This window comes from Oncorhynchus tshawytscha, linkage group LG28, assembly GCF_018296145.1.
Source record: "Oncorhynchus tshawytscha isolate Ot180627B linkage group LG28, Otsh_v2.0, whole genome shotgun sequence".
NCBI classification, from domain to species: Eukaryota; Metazoa; Chordata; class Actinopteri; order Salmoniformes; family Salmonidae; genus Oncorhynchus; species Oncorhynchus tshawytscha.
In genome coordinates, this window is record NC_056456.1 from 22,187,892 (window position 1) to 22,203,724 (window position 15,833).

Genomic DNA, 15,833 nt, shown 5'->3' on the forward strand with positions numbered 1-15,833 from the left:
GCTGTTTTTCAAATCCCTGCAGTTAAGCAAGATGTTATTTTGATCATGCGGCCATGATCTCCCTCTCTCTCTCTTCAATTTAAGAGCTTTATTGGCATGTGAAACATATGTTTGCATTGCCAAAGCAAGTGAAATAGATAATAAACTAAAGTGAAATTAACAAAAAATGAACAGTAAACATTACACTCACAAAAGTTCCAAAAGAATAAAGACATTTCACATGAAATATGTGTCTCTAATATGGTCATACATTTGGCAGGAGGTTAGGAAGTGAAGCTCAGTTTCCACCTCATTTTCTGGGCAGTGTTTTGGGGGATATTTTTTGCAGAATTCTGCATGCAGAGTCCCAATTTGGTGTTCGTCCCATTTTGTGAATTTTTGTCTTGTCACTCAGATCATTCACATCTCTCTCTCTCTCTCTCTCTCTCTCTGATGTCTCAACTCATTGCATTCCTATTTTGACCAATTTATGAGGAATATTTTGGCAATTCTACAATCGCTTCACATTCTATTTTCCAAAAAGGAGACATATTCTTTCCAACCTTGAAAATGCTAGGGATTCCTTTCACATCAGAGCAGCATTCACTTCGTTTGAAGTCAATCCAGGACAAGGAATTCCATTTTGTATGCATCGATAAGGTGCTGTGTGATGTCTCGGGAAGATCAAAGAACTTATTTTTGGACATCACAGTCTGAGTAGCGGCTACAGATGTCATATTATTCAACCTTTCAAACCAGATAAGAAGATAAAAGTAGAAGTTGCCCTAAGATTTAAAGACATGCTACGGTACTTTGGCGACTAGTAAGTATTTTTTAAACCTGCTGCTTTGGGCTGGATGTGTCAACGTGTAGTTCATACATGCATAATCTATGGAAAGGTGGAAAGGGTTCTACATTGAACCCAAAGGGTTCTTCCTGGAAACAAAAATAGTTATTCAAAGGGTTCTCCTATGGGGACAGCTGAAGAACCCTTTTAGGTTCTAGATAGCACCTTTTGAAAGGGACTGATTTGACTGGGTCTAATTGTGTTGCTGTACTGGGGCTCTGTAGGGTCTGTTTGTGTTTCTGGAAGCTGCGCAGAGCCATTTTTTCCTATGTTTACCCCCTTTTTGCTCGTGGTGATAATTTCAGAACTACTAGCTAAAAAGTATACAAAAGTACCAGAGAATCTTTTTTAAGTGTCACCGAGAGAGTTATCTAGAGAGTAAGTTATACAGCTCTGTTGCTTGCAGTGAGAAATCCATAGTGTCGTTTTATAAAAGCAGTGACAAACCAAGGAACTATCAGTAACACTATGGTTGCCAAAGGCATGGGTCGATGAGGAGAAAACCACTCTGACAAAGCTCAACTGTACAGTATACCAGGAAGCAGACACTCATGAGTGTTTTATTTCCTATATCCATTTCCCAGTGCTGTCAACAGTGACCTTGCTACTGCTGCTGCTGAAGCAGGTATTTCCCATCAGTTGGTTATTTTACTGTTAAGTCCTCTGTGTGGAAGATACTAAGGAGACACAGGCTCCGTCTGAAAATGACAATTCCCTATATAGTGCTTATACTCTATAGTAATTATATAGTACTTTTGGGCAGATCCTTTGCAGTCCGAAATGGCCCCCAATTCCCTATATAGTGCACTAGTCTGGTTAAATAGGGTGCCATTTGGGATGTTGCAGCCCCAGACAGTGCTGCAGTGCTGCTGCTGTGGTTTACATAACCCCCTCTCCTCCCTGGTCCCCAGCCCGCCCCATTCCCCAAATTACTGTAGCTTCTGTGAGCAAGACGAGCAGAGAGGAGAGGAGAGGAGCATTACATGACCAGTCAAATCACACAGCCCAGTAACCAGGAAGCATGCTACTGGACCATTCCAGCCAGGCAGGTTCCTCTGGCTTTGGCTTCCCTCCCCTCATCGAGATGCACTGCACATTTGTGTGTGAGGGCAGAGGAGGGGCTATGCTTCCTTCCGCAGAAACACACACGCACTTGCACACACACACTCACACGCATGCACTAAACTAAACGCGTGCTAAACGTGCACAAACGCATGCACGCAGGGCCTAGCTCCAAAATAAGAATCACAGCCCCCTCCCAGTCCCCTGCCACTCCTGGCCTCAGCCTGTTAATTATCCCACTCCACACAGTAGTCATTAAACCCTTTCATCATGCCCCAACAGCCAACACCTAATGGCCTGGCCTGCATCTAACTGGGTTTAACACTGTCATTAATCAATGACAAGCAAATACACACATGTAAATAAATAGACCAATCGATATAGTAGATGCAGTTGATTTTTAAAAAAAGCATCTGCTTAAAGACATAGTTATATTATTGATAGATAGACAGACAGCTGTCTGATTCTCCCAGCTCAATGTACTGTATGTGGTGGACAGACAGTAGTGGTCGAAGAAAGATAATTATTTTCTGCCATGTTTAATGAACATGTTGTCCTACTGTATACATCACACCATCCAGTTCTGACATCCTTAAAAAAAGCGGACTCGGTTTGACTTTGAAGTGAAATGTACTAGGAAGCGCAGGAGTCAGCCATATGTTCACTTCTGATAACAAAATGCAATTGACCGTGATGGTCCTGGGTGTTAAAGGCCAGGAACAGGGAGTTAAGTCACGCCTATAGTTCCACTTAGTCCCATAGAGACTTATTTAGGAGACATTACACAAAGGGAAGCTACAGAAAGGATAATAGGCTCACACTTTGCTGTACTGAAAGGCTTCTTGAGTAATGTGACAGGGTTGACGTGGCACCAAAATGCATGATCTGAAGGGCCGTGGTGCCACATAAATATCCATCCACAAGGAGGCAAAGAGTTTTGAGTGAGGCACTACTAAAACATAATATCTTCATGCTTTGATATATGCACATACATCGAAGATGTCCTATATTTTCCACTTCATCTAAGCTCTTCGTTTACATCTGGAAGGGTGTTTGGGTGGCTTTCGTTTTCAACAATTGACGCTGGATCTACTAATCCATATGCAGGATAATGAATTGATTATGTATGAGGTTGTTTCTATATGGACAGAAAGTATCTGTAGCAGCCACATCATAACCCAAAATCCAGGATAGACAGACAAATATCTTTCCCACAACAGTGCAGTCTAGAGAATGTTAAGTATTCCTTGCCATCATCATGTTTTTCTCTCACTTTTCCCACTAAAGCACAGCTTGTTGCCAGACCTCTTTGTGGATGAGGCTCCACTTCACAGTGGTAGCTCTAACTCTTTATTGTAAGAGGAGCCAAGGGAGCTGTGTTAAAATGAATAGCAATCATCTCCATTTCAATGTGGTCTGATCTGATCGAACCTTTAAAGGCACAACCTAGTCCACCCAGCCAGGCCTTTAGACTATTGGATGAACTGAGGTTATCGGCGCAGCTCGACCAGTCTTCATTCACCAGATTGCTTCACTCTCTCTTTGCTCTTGAGAATGTAATAAAGCAACAGAGCAAGTGTGTTTACTGAGAGGCCTAGCTGCCTCGAATTATGGCAAAGAGTAAGTGACTGTCGTGCGCCGTAATAACGACTGTTCCTCACTTTTTATTTGCTCAATGATTGAATAACATGGTTTATTAAGCTTCCCAAAGAAAATGGAGAGTGGGCTGAATGGGGACATTCCATTCTGAACAGGCTGATGGAAAATAAGCCTTAACTTTTAATTGGATACAAAGCTGTTGCAATTAAGATTTCAGAGCCACTCGTGTTAATGGGAAGCCATCTTCGTTTGGCATGGTCCAACAGCACCATTGTATAATTGCCAGAGAGAGGTCCAGGTCTACATCCAAAATGGCACCCTATTCCCTATATAGTGGGGGGCTCTATAGTGGGCTCAAAAGTAGTGCACTATAGGGAATAGGGTACTATTTGGGATGTATACCAGGATTTTATATGGTCCTCCTCCGTGTGATTAAAGGGTTGCATGAACTTGAATGGCTGCCAATTAGCATCTTATTGCTCCTGCTTTCAGTGTTTATAGTCAAATTGTAGTCTAAAGAGTTTCTATTGAATCCCTAGGGGTTTACAGAGGAATAATAAACAGTAGATGTATTCAACAGAATTTACTTCACAAAGCTAGTTAAATGCAGTCAATTCAGTCTGTCGACTTGTTCTTTCTCTAATGTCTGCTCTAGTGTGTGTGTGTGTGTGTGTGTGTAGAAGTGCATGTGTGGGCTGTTGTCTCCCTCTGGTATCGAGGCCAGGAGATGGTCTCCTCTCGCTCTTGATAGAGAACGATCACTCCAGCAACATGAGCACTTAGTAACCATGGCACCCAGCTCCTCAGAGAAACCCAGTGTCATTACTCTCCAGCCAGGATTCCCTGGACCTCTGCCATCACAGCCATCTTTACTGGAGCTAACTGAGTACCAAGTAACAATAAAGTCCCTCAGTTTTCAGAGCACCAGTGGGCCACCAGTGGGCCTTGTGAAGTACTGTATTTTACAGGCAGCTTGGAAAAGAATGGGGTTAATATTGAGCTAATTGTGCAGTGGTGTAAAGTCCTTAAGTAAAAATACTTTAAAGTGCCACTTATGTCGTTTTTGGGGGTATCTGTAGTACTTTACTATTTATACTTTTGACAACTTTTACTTCACTACATTCCTAAATAAAAGTATGTACTTTTTACTTTTGTTAGGATTTAGCCTTATTCTAAGATTGATTAAATATTTTTTTTCCTCATCGATCCTCACACAATACCCCTTAATGACACTGGTTTTGAGATTTTTTTGCTAATTAAAAAAAAAAAAAACTTAACTATCACATTTACATAAGTATTCAGACCCTTTACTCAGTACTTTGTTGAAGCAACTTTGGTAGGGATTACAACCTCGAGTCTTCTTGGGTATAGCGCTATAAGCTTGGCACACCTGTATTTGGGGAGTATCTCCCATTCTTCTCTGCAGATCCTCTCAAGCTCTGTCAAGTTGGATGTGGAGCGTTGCTGCACAGCTATTTCCAACTCTCACCAGATATGTTTGATTGGGTTCAAGTCCGGGCTCTGGTTGGGACACTCAAGGACATTCAGAGACTTGTCCCGAAGCCACTCCTGCATTGTCTTGGCAGTGTGCTTAAGTTCGTTGTCCTGTTGGAAGGTGAACCTTCGCCCCAGTCTGAGGTCCTAAGTGCTCTAGAACAGATTTTCATCAAGGATCTCTCTGCACTTTGCTCTGTTCCACTTTGCCTCGATCCTGACTAGTCTCCCAGTCCTTGCCGCTAAACAAAATCCCCACAGCATGATGCTGCCACCACCATACTTTACCGTAGGGATGGTGCCAGGTTTCCGTCTGGTCACTCAACCATAAAGCCCTGATTGGTGGAGTGCTGCAGAGATGGTTGTCCTTCTCGAAGGTTCTCCCATCTCCACAGAGGAACTCCAGAGCTCTGTCAGAGTGACCATCATGTCTCTGAGCTCAACGGACAATTTGGTTTTTGCTCTGACATGCACTGTCAACTGTGGGACCTTATATAGACAGGTGTGTGCCTTTCCAAATCATGTCCAATCAATTGAATTTACCACAGGTGGACTCCAATCAAGTTGTAGAAACATCTCGAGGATGATGAATGGAAAGAGGATGTGACTGAGCTCAATTTCGAGTCTCATAACAAAAGGTCTGAATACTTGTGTAAATAAGTAATTTTTATTTTACATTTTTTATAAATTAGCAAAAATGTCTAACAACCTGTTATTTTTTATTTATTTAATCAATTTTGGAATAAGGCTGTTACATAACAAAATGTGAAAAAAGTCAAGGGGTCTGAATACTTTCCAAAGGTAATGTATTTTAGCAATTACATTTACTTTTGATACTTAAGTATATTTCAAACCAAATACTTTTAGACTTTTACTCAAATAGTATTTTACTGGGTGACTTTCACTTTTACTTGAGTCATTTTCTATTAATTAAGCTATCTTGAATTTTACTTTTTTAAACTTTTTTCCCCACCATTGGTAGATATTGCCATGCAGTTCCTCCCACTAAGGTCTATGGGCCCAGGGCTGGGTTTCTACTAAGCTAACATATGGAATTGTTTTAAGATGGTCATCCCAAGGATCATTTAGCTATTTTATTTAGAATTTAAGGACCCCTGTAGGTATATAAAAAATATATTACAAAATGATTTGATGAAATATTGAATTTGCCCTTACTGCTATGAGCCCATAGAAACGCATTGAAAAACAGATTCATACATGGGGGAAATAACATAGTCCAAAATTAAATAAAAAGGAAGTATGTTTTGAAGTGTCTGTCCTTTATCTGAGAGATATAGGAAAGCTCAACAACAACAACAAAATATATATATATATATATATACATATATATATATATATATATACATACATATATTCCATTTATATATATACACAGTGGGGAGAACAAGTATTTGATACACTGCAGATTTTGCAAGTTTTCCTACTTAGAAAGCATGTAGAGGTCTGTAATTTTTATCATAGGTACAGTTCAACTGTGAGAGACAGAATCTAAAACAAAAATCCAGAAAATCACATTGTATGATTTTTAAGTAATTAATTTGCATTTTATTGCATGACATAAGTAGTTGATACATCAGAAAAGCAGAACTTAATATTTGTTATAGAAACCTTTGTTTGCAATTACAGAGATCATACGTTTCCTGTAGTTCTTGACCAGGTTTGCACACACTGCAGCAGGGATTTTGGCCCACTCCTCCATATAGACCTTCTCCAGATCCTTCAGGTTTCGGGGCTGTTGCTGGGCAATACGGACTTTCAGCTCCCTCCAAAGATGTTCTATTGGGTTCAGGTCTGGAGACTGGCTAGGACCCTCCAGGACCTTGAGATGCTTCTTACGGAGCCACTCCTTAGTTGCCCTGGCTGTGTGTTTCAGGTCATTGTCATGCTGGAAGACCCAGCCACAACCCGTCTTCAATGCTCTTACTGAGGGAAGGATCTTGTGATACTTGGCCCCATCCATCCTCCCCTCAATACGGTGCAGTCGTCCTGTCCCCTTTGCAGAAAAGCATCCCCAAAGAAGGATGTTTCCACCTCCATGCTTCACGGTTAGGATGGTGTTCTTGGGGTTGTACTCATCCTTCTTATTCCTCCAAACATGGCGAGTGGAGTTTAGACCAAAAAGCTCTATTTTTGTCTCATCAGACCACATGACCTTCTCCCATTCCTCCTCTGGATCATCCAGATGGTCAGTGGCAAACTTCAGACGGGCCTGGAAATGCGCTGGCTTGAGCAGGGGGACCTTGCGTGCTCTGCAGGATTTTAATCCATGACGGCGTAGTGTGTTACTAATGGTTTTCTTTGAGACTGTGGTCCCAGCTCTCTTCAGGTCATTGACCAGGTCCTGCTGTGTAGTTCTGGGCTGATCCCTCACCTTCCTCATGATCATTGATGCCCCACGAGGGGAAATTGACCGTCATCTTGAACTTCTTCCATTTTCTAATAATTGCGCCAACAGTTGTTGCCTTCTCACCAAGCTGCTTGCCTATTGTCCTGTAGACCATCCCAGCCTTGTGCAGGTCTACAATTTTATCTCTGATGTCCTTACACCCTCTCTGGTCTTGGCCATTGTGGGGAGGTTGGAGTCTGTTTGATTGAGTGTGTGGACAGGTGTCTTTTATACAGGTAACAAGTTCAAACAGGTGCAGTTAATACAGGTAATGAGTGGAGAACAGGAGGGCTTCTTAAAGAAAAACTAACAGGTCTGTGAGAGCCTGAATTCTTACTGGTTGTTAGGTGATCAAATACTTATGTCATGCAATAAAATGCTAATTAATTACTTAAAAATCATACAATGTGATTTTCTGGATTTTTGTTTTAGTTTCCGTCTCTCACAGTTGAAGTGTACCTGTGATAAAAAATTACAGACCTCTACATGCTTTGTAAGTAGGAAAACCTGCAAAATCTGCAGCGTATCAAATACTTGTTCTCCCCACTGCATATACACAGACTACCGTACAAACGTTTGGGTCACTTAGAAATGTCCTTGTTTTTGAAAGAAAAGCATATTTTTTGTCCATTAAAATAACATCAAATTGATCAGAAAGACAGTGTAGACATTGTTACTGTTGTAAATGACTATTGTAGCTGGAAACTTCCTATTTTTAATGGCCCATTATCAGCAAACATCACTCCTGTGTTCCAATGGCACATTGTGTTAGCTAATCCAAGTTTATCATTTTAAAATGCTAATTGATCATTAGAAAACTCTTTTGCAACTATGTTAGGACAGCTGAAAACTGTTGTTCTGATTAAAGAAGCAATGAAACTGGCCTTCTTTAGTTGAGTATCTGGAACATCAGCATTTGTGGGTTCGATTACAGGCTTCATTAAATAGTACCATCAAAACACCCGTGTCAATGTCAACATTGAAGAGGCAACTCCGGGATGCTGGCCTTCTAGGCAGTTGCAAAGAAAAAAACATATCTCAGACTGGCCAATAAAAAGAAAATATTAAGATGGGCAAAAGAACACAGACACTGGACAGAGGAAGATTGGAAAAAATGTTATGGACAGACAAATCCAAGTTTGAGGTGTTCGGATCACAAAGAAGAATATTCGTGAGACGCAGAAAAAATGAAAAGATGTTGTCGGAGTGCTTGATGCCATCTGTCAAGCATGGTGAAGGCAATGTGATGGTCTGGGGGTGCTTTGGTGGTGGTAAAGTGGGATATTTGTACAGGGTTAAAGGAATCTTGAAGAAGGAAGACTATCGCTCCATTTTGCAACACCGTGCCATACCCTGTGGATGGCACTCAATTTGAGCCAATTTCCTCCTACAACAGGACAATGACCCAAAGCACAGCTCCAAACTATGCAAGAACTATTTAGGGAAGAAGCAGTCAGCTGGTATTCTATACCAGGAGTGGCCAGCACAGTCACCGGATCCCAACTCTATTGAGCTGTTGTGGGAGCAGCTTGACCGTATGGTACCGTAAGAAGTGCCCATCAAGCCAATCCAACTTGTGGGAGGTGCTTCAGGAAGCATGGGGTGAAATCTCTTCAGATTACCTCAACAAATTGACAACTAGAATGCCAAATGTCTGCACGGATGTAGCTGCCACACAATTATTATTTCAATTAAAAATCATTACTTATAACCTTGTCGACTATATGTCCTATTCATTTTGCAACTCATTTCATGGAAAACAAATACATTTGTCTTTATTTAAAACAAATGTTTACCCCCTTTTCTCCCCAATTTCATGGTATCCAATTGTTAGTAGTGGGGAGAAAAGGGGGTAAACATTTGTTTTAAATAAAGACAAAGACAAATGAACCCAACTGCTTGTTAACACAGCGCGCATCCAACCTGGAGGCCGACACCATTGGTGTCGGAGGAAAGACAGTGCACCTGGCGACCTGGTTAGCGTGCACTGCGCCCAGCCCGCCACAGGAGTCGCTAGTGCGTGATGAGACAAGGATATCCCTACCGGTCAAACTCTCCCTAACCCGGACGACGCTAGGCCAATTGTGCGTCACCCCATGGACCTCCAGACCTCGATCCCAGAGTCTGTGGTGGCACAGCTAGCACTGTGATGCAGTGCCCTAGACCACTGCGCCACCCGGGAGGCCAAACAAAGACATTTCTAAGTGACCTCAAACTTTTGAATGGTAGTGTATACAGTACCAGTCAAAACATTTGACTATTTTCTACATTGTAGAATAAGGATGAAAACATCAAAACTTAGGCAGTGCGGGAAATTCAAATCTATTTTAAGTCCAATACCGCAAATGAAAGATACACATCTTGTTAATCTACCCATTGTGTCCGATTTAAAAATTGCTTTACAGCGAAAACACAACATATGATTATGTTAGATCACCGCCAAGTCCAAAAAACACACAGCCATTTTCCCAGCCAAAGACAAAGTCACAAAAAGCACAAATAGAGATAAAATTAATCTTTAACCTTTGTTGATCTTCATCAGATGACACTCATAGGACATCATGTTACACAATACATGTATGTTTTGTTTCGATAATGTGCATATTTATATCCAAAAATCTCAGTTTACATTGGCGCCATGTTCAGAAATGCCTTCAAAATATCCGGAGAAATTGCAGAGAGTCACATCAAATAACAGAAATACTCATCATAAACTTTGTTGAAAGATACATGTTTTACATAGAATTAAAGATACACTTGTTCTTAATGCAACCGCTGTGTCAGATTTCAAAAAAACTTTACGGAAAAAGCAAACCATGCAATAATCTGAGACGGCGCTCAGATAGAAACAACATTTCTCCACCATGTTGGAGTCAACAGAAATACAAATTTACATCATAAATATTCCCTTACCTTTGATGATCTTCATCAGAATGCTCTCCCAGGAATCCTAGTTCCACAATAAATTGTTGTTTTGTTCGATAATGTCCATTATTTATGTCCAAGTAGCTACTTTTTTAGCACGTTTAGTACACATATCCAAATTCTCGTGCAGGTCCAGGCGAACTTCGGACGAAAACTTCAAAAAGTTATATTACAGGTCAAATAAACTTGTCAAACTAAGTATAGAATCAATCTTTAGGATGTTGTTATCATAAATATTCAATAACGTTCCAACCGGAGAATTCCTTTGTGTCTATAGAATTAATGGAACGCAAGTCGATATCATGTGGAATGCACGTGACCAGGACCTGGCTCTCTGCCAGACCACTGACTCAAACAAATATAATATGCATATATTAGCAACTATGACTGAGGAGCAGGCCATTTAATCTGGGCACCTCTGTGCACCTTTCATCCAAGCTACTCAATACTGCCCCTGCAGCCATAAGTTAATGCATTTGAGACAATCAGTTGTGTTGTGACAAGGTAGGGGTGGTATTCAGAGGATAGCCCTATTTGGTAAAAGACCAAGTCCATATAATTGCAAGAACAGCTCAAATAAGCAAAGAGAAAAGACCGTCCATTACTTTAAGACAGGAAGGTCAGTCAATGCAGAACATTTCAAGAACTTTGAAAGTTTCTTCAAGTGCAGTCGCAAAAACCATCAAGCGCTATGATGAAACTGTCAATCATGAGGACCGCCACAGGAAATTAAGACCCAGAGTTACCTCTGCTGCAGAGGTTAATTAAGTTAATTAGAGGTACCAGCCTCAGATTGGAGTGCAAATAAATGCTTCACAGAGTTCAAGTTACAGACATATCTTAACATCAACTGTTCAGAAGAGACTGCATGAATCAGGCCTTCATGGTCGAATTACTACAAAGAAACCACTACTGAAAGACACCAATAAGAAGAAGAGACTTGTTTGGACAAAGAAACATAAGCAATAGACATAAGACTGGTGGAAATCTGTCCTTTAGTCTGATGAGTCCAAATTTCAGATTTTTAGTTCTAACCGCTGTGTCTTTTTGAGATGCAAAGTAGGTGAACGGATGATCTCCGCATGTGTATTTCCCACCATGAAGCATGGAGAAGGAGATATTATGGTGTGGGGGTGCTTTTCCGGTGACACTGTCTGTGATTTATTTATAATTCAATGCACACTTAACCAGCATGGCTACCACAGCATTCTGCAGCGATACTCCATCCCATCCGGTTTGCGCTCAGAGGGACTATCATTTGTTTTTCAACAGGACAATGACCCAACACATCTCCAGGATGTGTAAGGGCTATTTGATCAAGAAGGAGAGTGATGGAGTGCTTCATCAGATGACCTGGCCTCCACAATCACCCGACCTCAACCCAATTGAGATGTTTTGGTGGGATGAGTTGGACCGCAGATTGAAGGAAAAGCAGCCAACAAGTGCTCAACATATGTGAGAACTCCTTGAAGACTGTTTGAAAAGCATTCCAGATGAAGCTGGTTGAGGGAATGCCAAGAGTGTGCAAAGCTGTAAGAATAAAGAAAAACCCTTGAATGAGTAGGTGTGTCCAAACCTTTGACTGGTACTGTATGTACTGTTTAAGTCAGAAGTTTACATACACCTTAGCCAAATACATTTAAACTCAGTTTTTCACAATTCCTGATGTTTAATCCTAGTAAGAATTCCCTGTCTTACGTCAGTTAGGATCACCACTTTATGTTAAGAATGTGAAATGTCAGAATAATAGTAGAGAGAATGATTTATTTCAGCTTTTATTTCTTTCATCACATTCCCAGTGGGACAGAAGTTTACATACACTCAATTAGTATTTGGTAGCATTGCCTTTAAATTGTTTAACTTGGGTCAAACGTTTCGGGTAGCCTTCCACAAGCTTCCCACAATAAGTTGGGTGAATTTTGTCCCATTCCTCCTGACAGAGCTGGTGTAACTGAACCAGCTTTGTAGGCCTCCTTGCTCGCACACACTTTTTGAGTTCTGCCCACAAATTGTCTCTGGGATTGAGGTCAGGGCATTGTGATGACCACTCCAATACCTTGACTTTGTTGTCCTAAGCCATTTTGTCACAACTTTGGAAGTATGCTTGGGGTCATTGTCCATTTGGAAGACCCATTTGCGACCAAGCTTTAACATCCTGACTGATGTCTTGAGATGTTGCTTCAATATATCCACATCCACATTTCCCGCCTCATGATGCCATCTATTTTGTGAAGTGCACCAGTCCCTCCTGCAGCAAAACACCCCCACAACATGATGCTGCCACCCCTGTGCTTCACTGTTGGGATGGTGTTCTTCGGCTTGCAAGCATTCCCCTTTTTCCTCCAAACATAACGATGGTCATTATGGCCCAACAGTTCTGTTTTTGTATCATCAGACCAGAGGACATTTTTCCAAAAAGTATGATCTTTGTTCCCATGTGCAGTTGCAAACCGCAGTCTTGCTTCTTTATGGAGTGTTTGGAGCAGGGGCTTCTTCCTTGCTGAGTGGCCTTTCAGGTTATGACGATATAGGACTTGTTTTACTGTGGATATAAATACTTTTGTACCTGTTTCCTCCAGCATCTTCACAAGGTCCTTTGCTGTTGTTCTGGGATTGATTTGCACTTTTCGCATGAAAGTACGTTCATCTCTAGGAGACAGAACACGTCTCCTTCCTGAGCGGTATGATGGCTGCGTGGTCCCATGGTGTTTATGCTTGCGTACTATTGTTTGTACAGATGAATGTGGTACCTTCAGGCGTTTGGGAATTGGATGAACCAGGCTTGTGGAAGTCTACAATTTTCTTTCTGATGTCTAGGCTGATTTCTTTTGATTTTCCCATGATGTCAAGTAAGGAGGCACTGAGTTTTAAAGGTAGGCCTTGAAATACATCTACAGGTACACCTCCAATTGACTCAAATGATGTCAATTAGCCTATCAGAAGCTTCTAAAGCCATGACATAATTTTCTGGAATTCTCCAAGCTGTTTAAAGGCACAGTCAACTTAGTGTATATACATTTCTGACTCACTGGAGGTGTGATACAGTGCATTATAAGTGAAATAATCTGTATGTAAACAATTGTTGGAAAATGTACTTGTGTCATGCACAATGTAGATGTCCTAACCAACTTGCCTAAAACTATAGTTTGTTAACAAGAAATGGAGTCACGAGTTTAACCAACCTTGTTTGTAAACTTCTGAAAAGACAATTGTATATGTGTGATGGGCTGTATAGACAATACGGATAGTATATGGCTAGAAATATGTAGTATATCTGAAGAATACTATCTGTACAGCAATAGTTAAATAGGATAGGCTTTGACTAGAATATAGTATATACATATGAAGTGGGTAAAACAGTATGTAAACATGATTTAAAGTGGCAGTGTCCCATTATTAAAGTTACTAGTGCTTCATGACGATGTACATAGGGCAGCAGCCTCTAAGGTGCAGGGTAGACTTGTAACAGTGACTAAAGTTGAGGGCAAGGTACTGTGGGTGGAGGCTCGTGGTGTCTATTCAATTAACAGTCTGATGGCCTTGAGGGAGAAGCTACTTTTCAGTCTCTCGGTCCCAGCTTTGTTGCACCTGTACTGACCTCGCATTCTGGATGGTAGCGGGGTGAACAGGGTCTTATGGACCAAGCCGAATTTCTTCAGCCTCAAATTCTTCACAATACTGTCTGTGTGGCTGGACTATTTCAGAAGGTCAGCCCATGCAAAGAAAGAGATATCTCTAGCTTAAATAGATGGATTTTGATGGTTCTTTTTTTATTATTCTGCTAATTTGATTCCCGTGTGGGTGCGGACATCGACACTAGTTAAGGGTTTTTTGTCTCCTAAATGTGCTTTTGTTTGGGTTTGGTGCAAAATAATTTGAGTTTGGCTCCTGGTTCTGTTTGGTGTTGCAATGCTCTTTGAAAAGTTCTCTTAGATACTTCCTGCAAAATATATATTTTTCCATCACACATTTTCTGTGACTCCTCCATTGGTGACATTATAGTATATTATTTAAGAAGCCGTCACATGGCAGATTTACAGGAACTAAAACTCCACACATTACTACCAATATGTAATGCCTGTAAATGTAATTGTGACTGTGTCTCTAATTCGTTTTTTTTGTCCGCTCTGTGTTTCCGTAGGAATGACAGCGGCTGCCTCCCTTGTGTCTCTGGCCTGGGCCCTGGCATCCTATCAGAAAGCGCTGCGAGACTCCCGGGACGACAAGAAGCCAATCAGCTACCTGGCTGTCATCATCCAGTTCTGCTGGCATTTCTTCACCATCGCTGCCCGGGTCATCACCTTCGCCCTGTTTGCCTCCGTGTTCCAGCTCTACTTCGGCATCTTCATCGTTCTGCATTGGTGCTTCATGACCTTCTGGATAGTCCACTGCGAGACCGAGTTTTGCATCACCAAGTGGGAGGAGATTGTCTTCGACATGGTAGTGGGCATCATCTACATCTTCAGTTGGTTTAATGTGAAGGAGGGTCGTACTCGGTGTCGGCTCTTCATCTACTACTTTGTGATCCTGCTGGAGAACACTGCTCTGAGTGCCCTGTGGTACCTGTACCGCGTCCCTCAGAGCACCGATGCCTTCGCCGTCCCCGCCCTCTGTGTCATCTTCAGCAGTTTCCTCACCGGCATCGTCTTCATGCTCATGTACTACGCCTTCTTTCACCCCAACGGGCCCCGCTTCGGACACTCGCCTAGCCTCGTGCTGGACGACCCCACCGCTGCCTTCATGCTGCCCACCGAGGGGGCCACCAACTCACTGAGGTCCAATCGGGGTGTGCCCCTCATCTCGGGGGATGGCACCATTGGCAGAGACGCCAAATACACTGAGAGGGACGGCTGTATGCCCGTGTTTCAGGTGAGACCCACCGCCCCCTCCACGCCATCCTCCCGTGCCCCACGCATTGAGGAGACAGTCATCAAAATAGACCTGTGTCGGAATCGCTATCCGGCCTGGGAGAGGCACGTACTGGACAGGAGTATACGCAAGGCCATCCTGGCCATCGACTGTTCCCCCACGCCACCCAGACTCCAGTACAAAGATGACACTACTGTTCAGGAGCGTCTAGAGTACGAGACCACGTTGTAGCCCTGCACCGCTGCCTGGATGAAGGATCCATGGAAATGCTCAACTGTAATAAAGGATTACCATCAACTTGGATTTACAGCAGGACTGTGGCAATAATACGTCATGAACTCTCTCTATATACATACTAGCATTGAACCATGGTGTTGGTTGTCATGGTTACAACTTCAGAATAGAGAAAGTTGCACACTCCATGTATAATCTCCCAGCAATTCAATGGATACTTACCAATGTTTTGGCATCACTGTGATTTCCTCAGGGGAAGGCACACTTCCTCACCCTGAGGAAGGCACAGTGATGCCGAAACGTTGGTAAATACCCATTAAATTGCTGGGAGATTATACATGGAGTGTGCAACTTTCTTTATTTGAATAGTTTATAGTTTATTCGCCATTAGTCAGCACCTCCACACAAACTATTATT

The 15,833-nt window shown here is 42.0% G+C and overlaps 1 protein-coding gene across 1 annotated transcript in view; it reads left to right on the plus strand.

Moving 5' to 3' along the window:
- LOC112226472 (XK-related protein 4) overlaps positions 1-15,624 on the plus strand; it is an 84,318-nt gene extending 68,694 nt beyond the window's left edge. The window contains exon 3 of the mRNA XM_024390838.2: positions 14,455-15,624. Coding sequence (XP_024246606.1) covers positions 14,455-15,413 — 959 coding nt within the window. The 3' untranslated portion in view covers positions 15,414-15,624. The remainder of the gene's footprint in view (positions 1-14,454) is intronic.
- Positions 15,625-15,833: the final 209 nt, after the last annotated feature.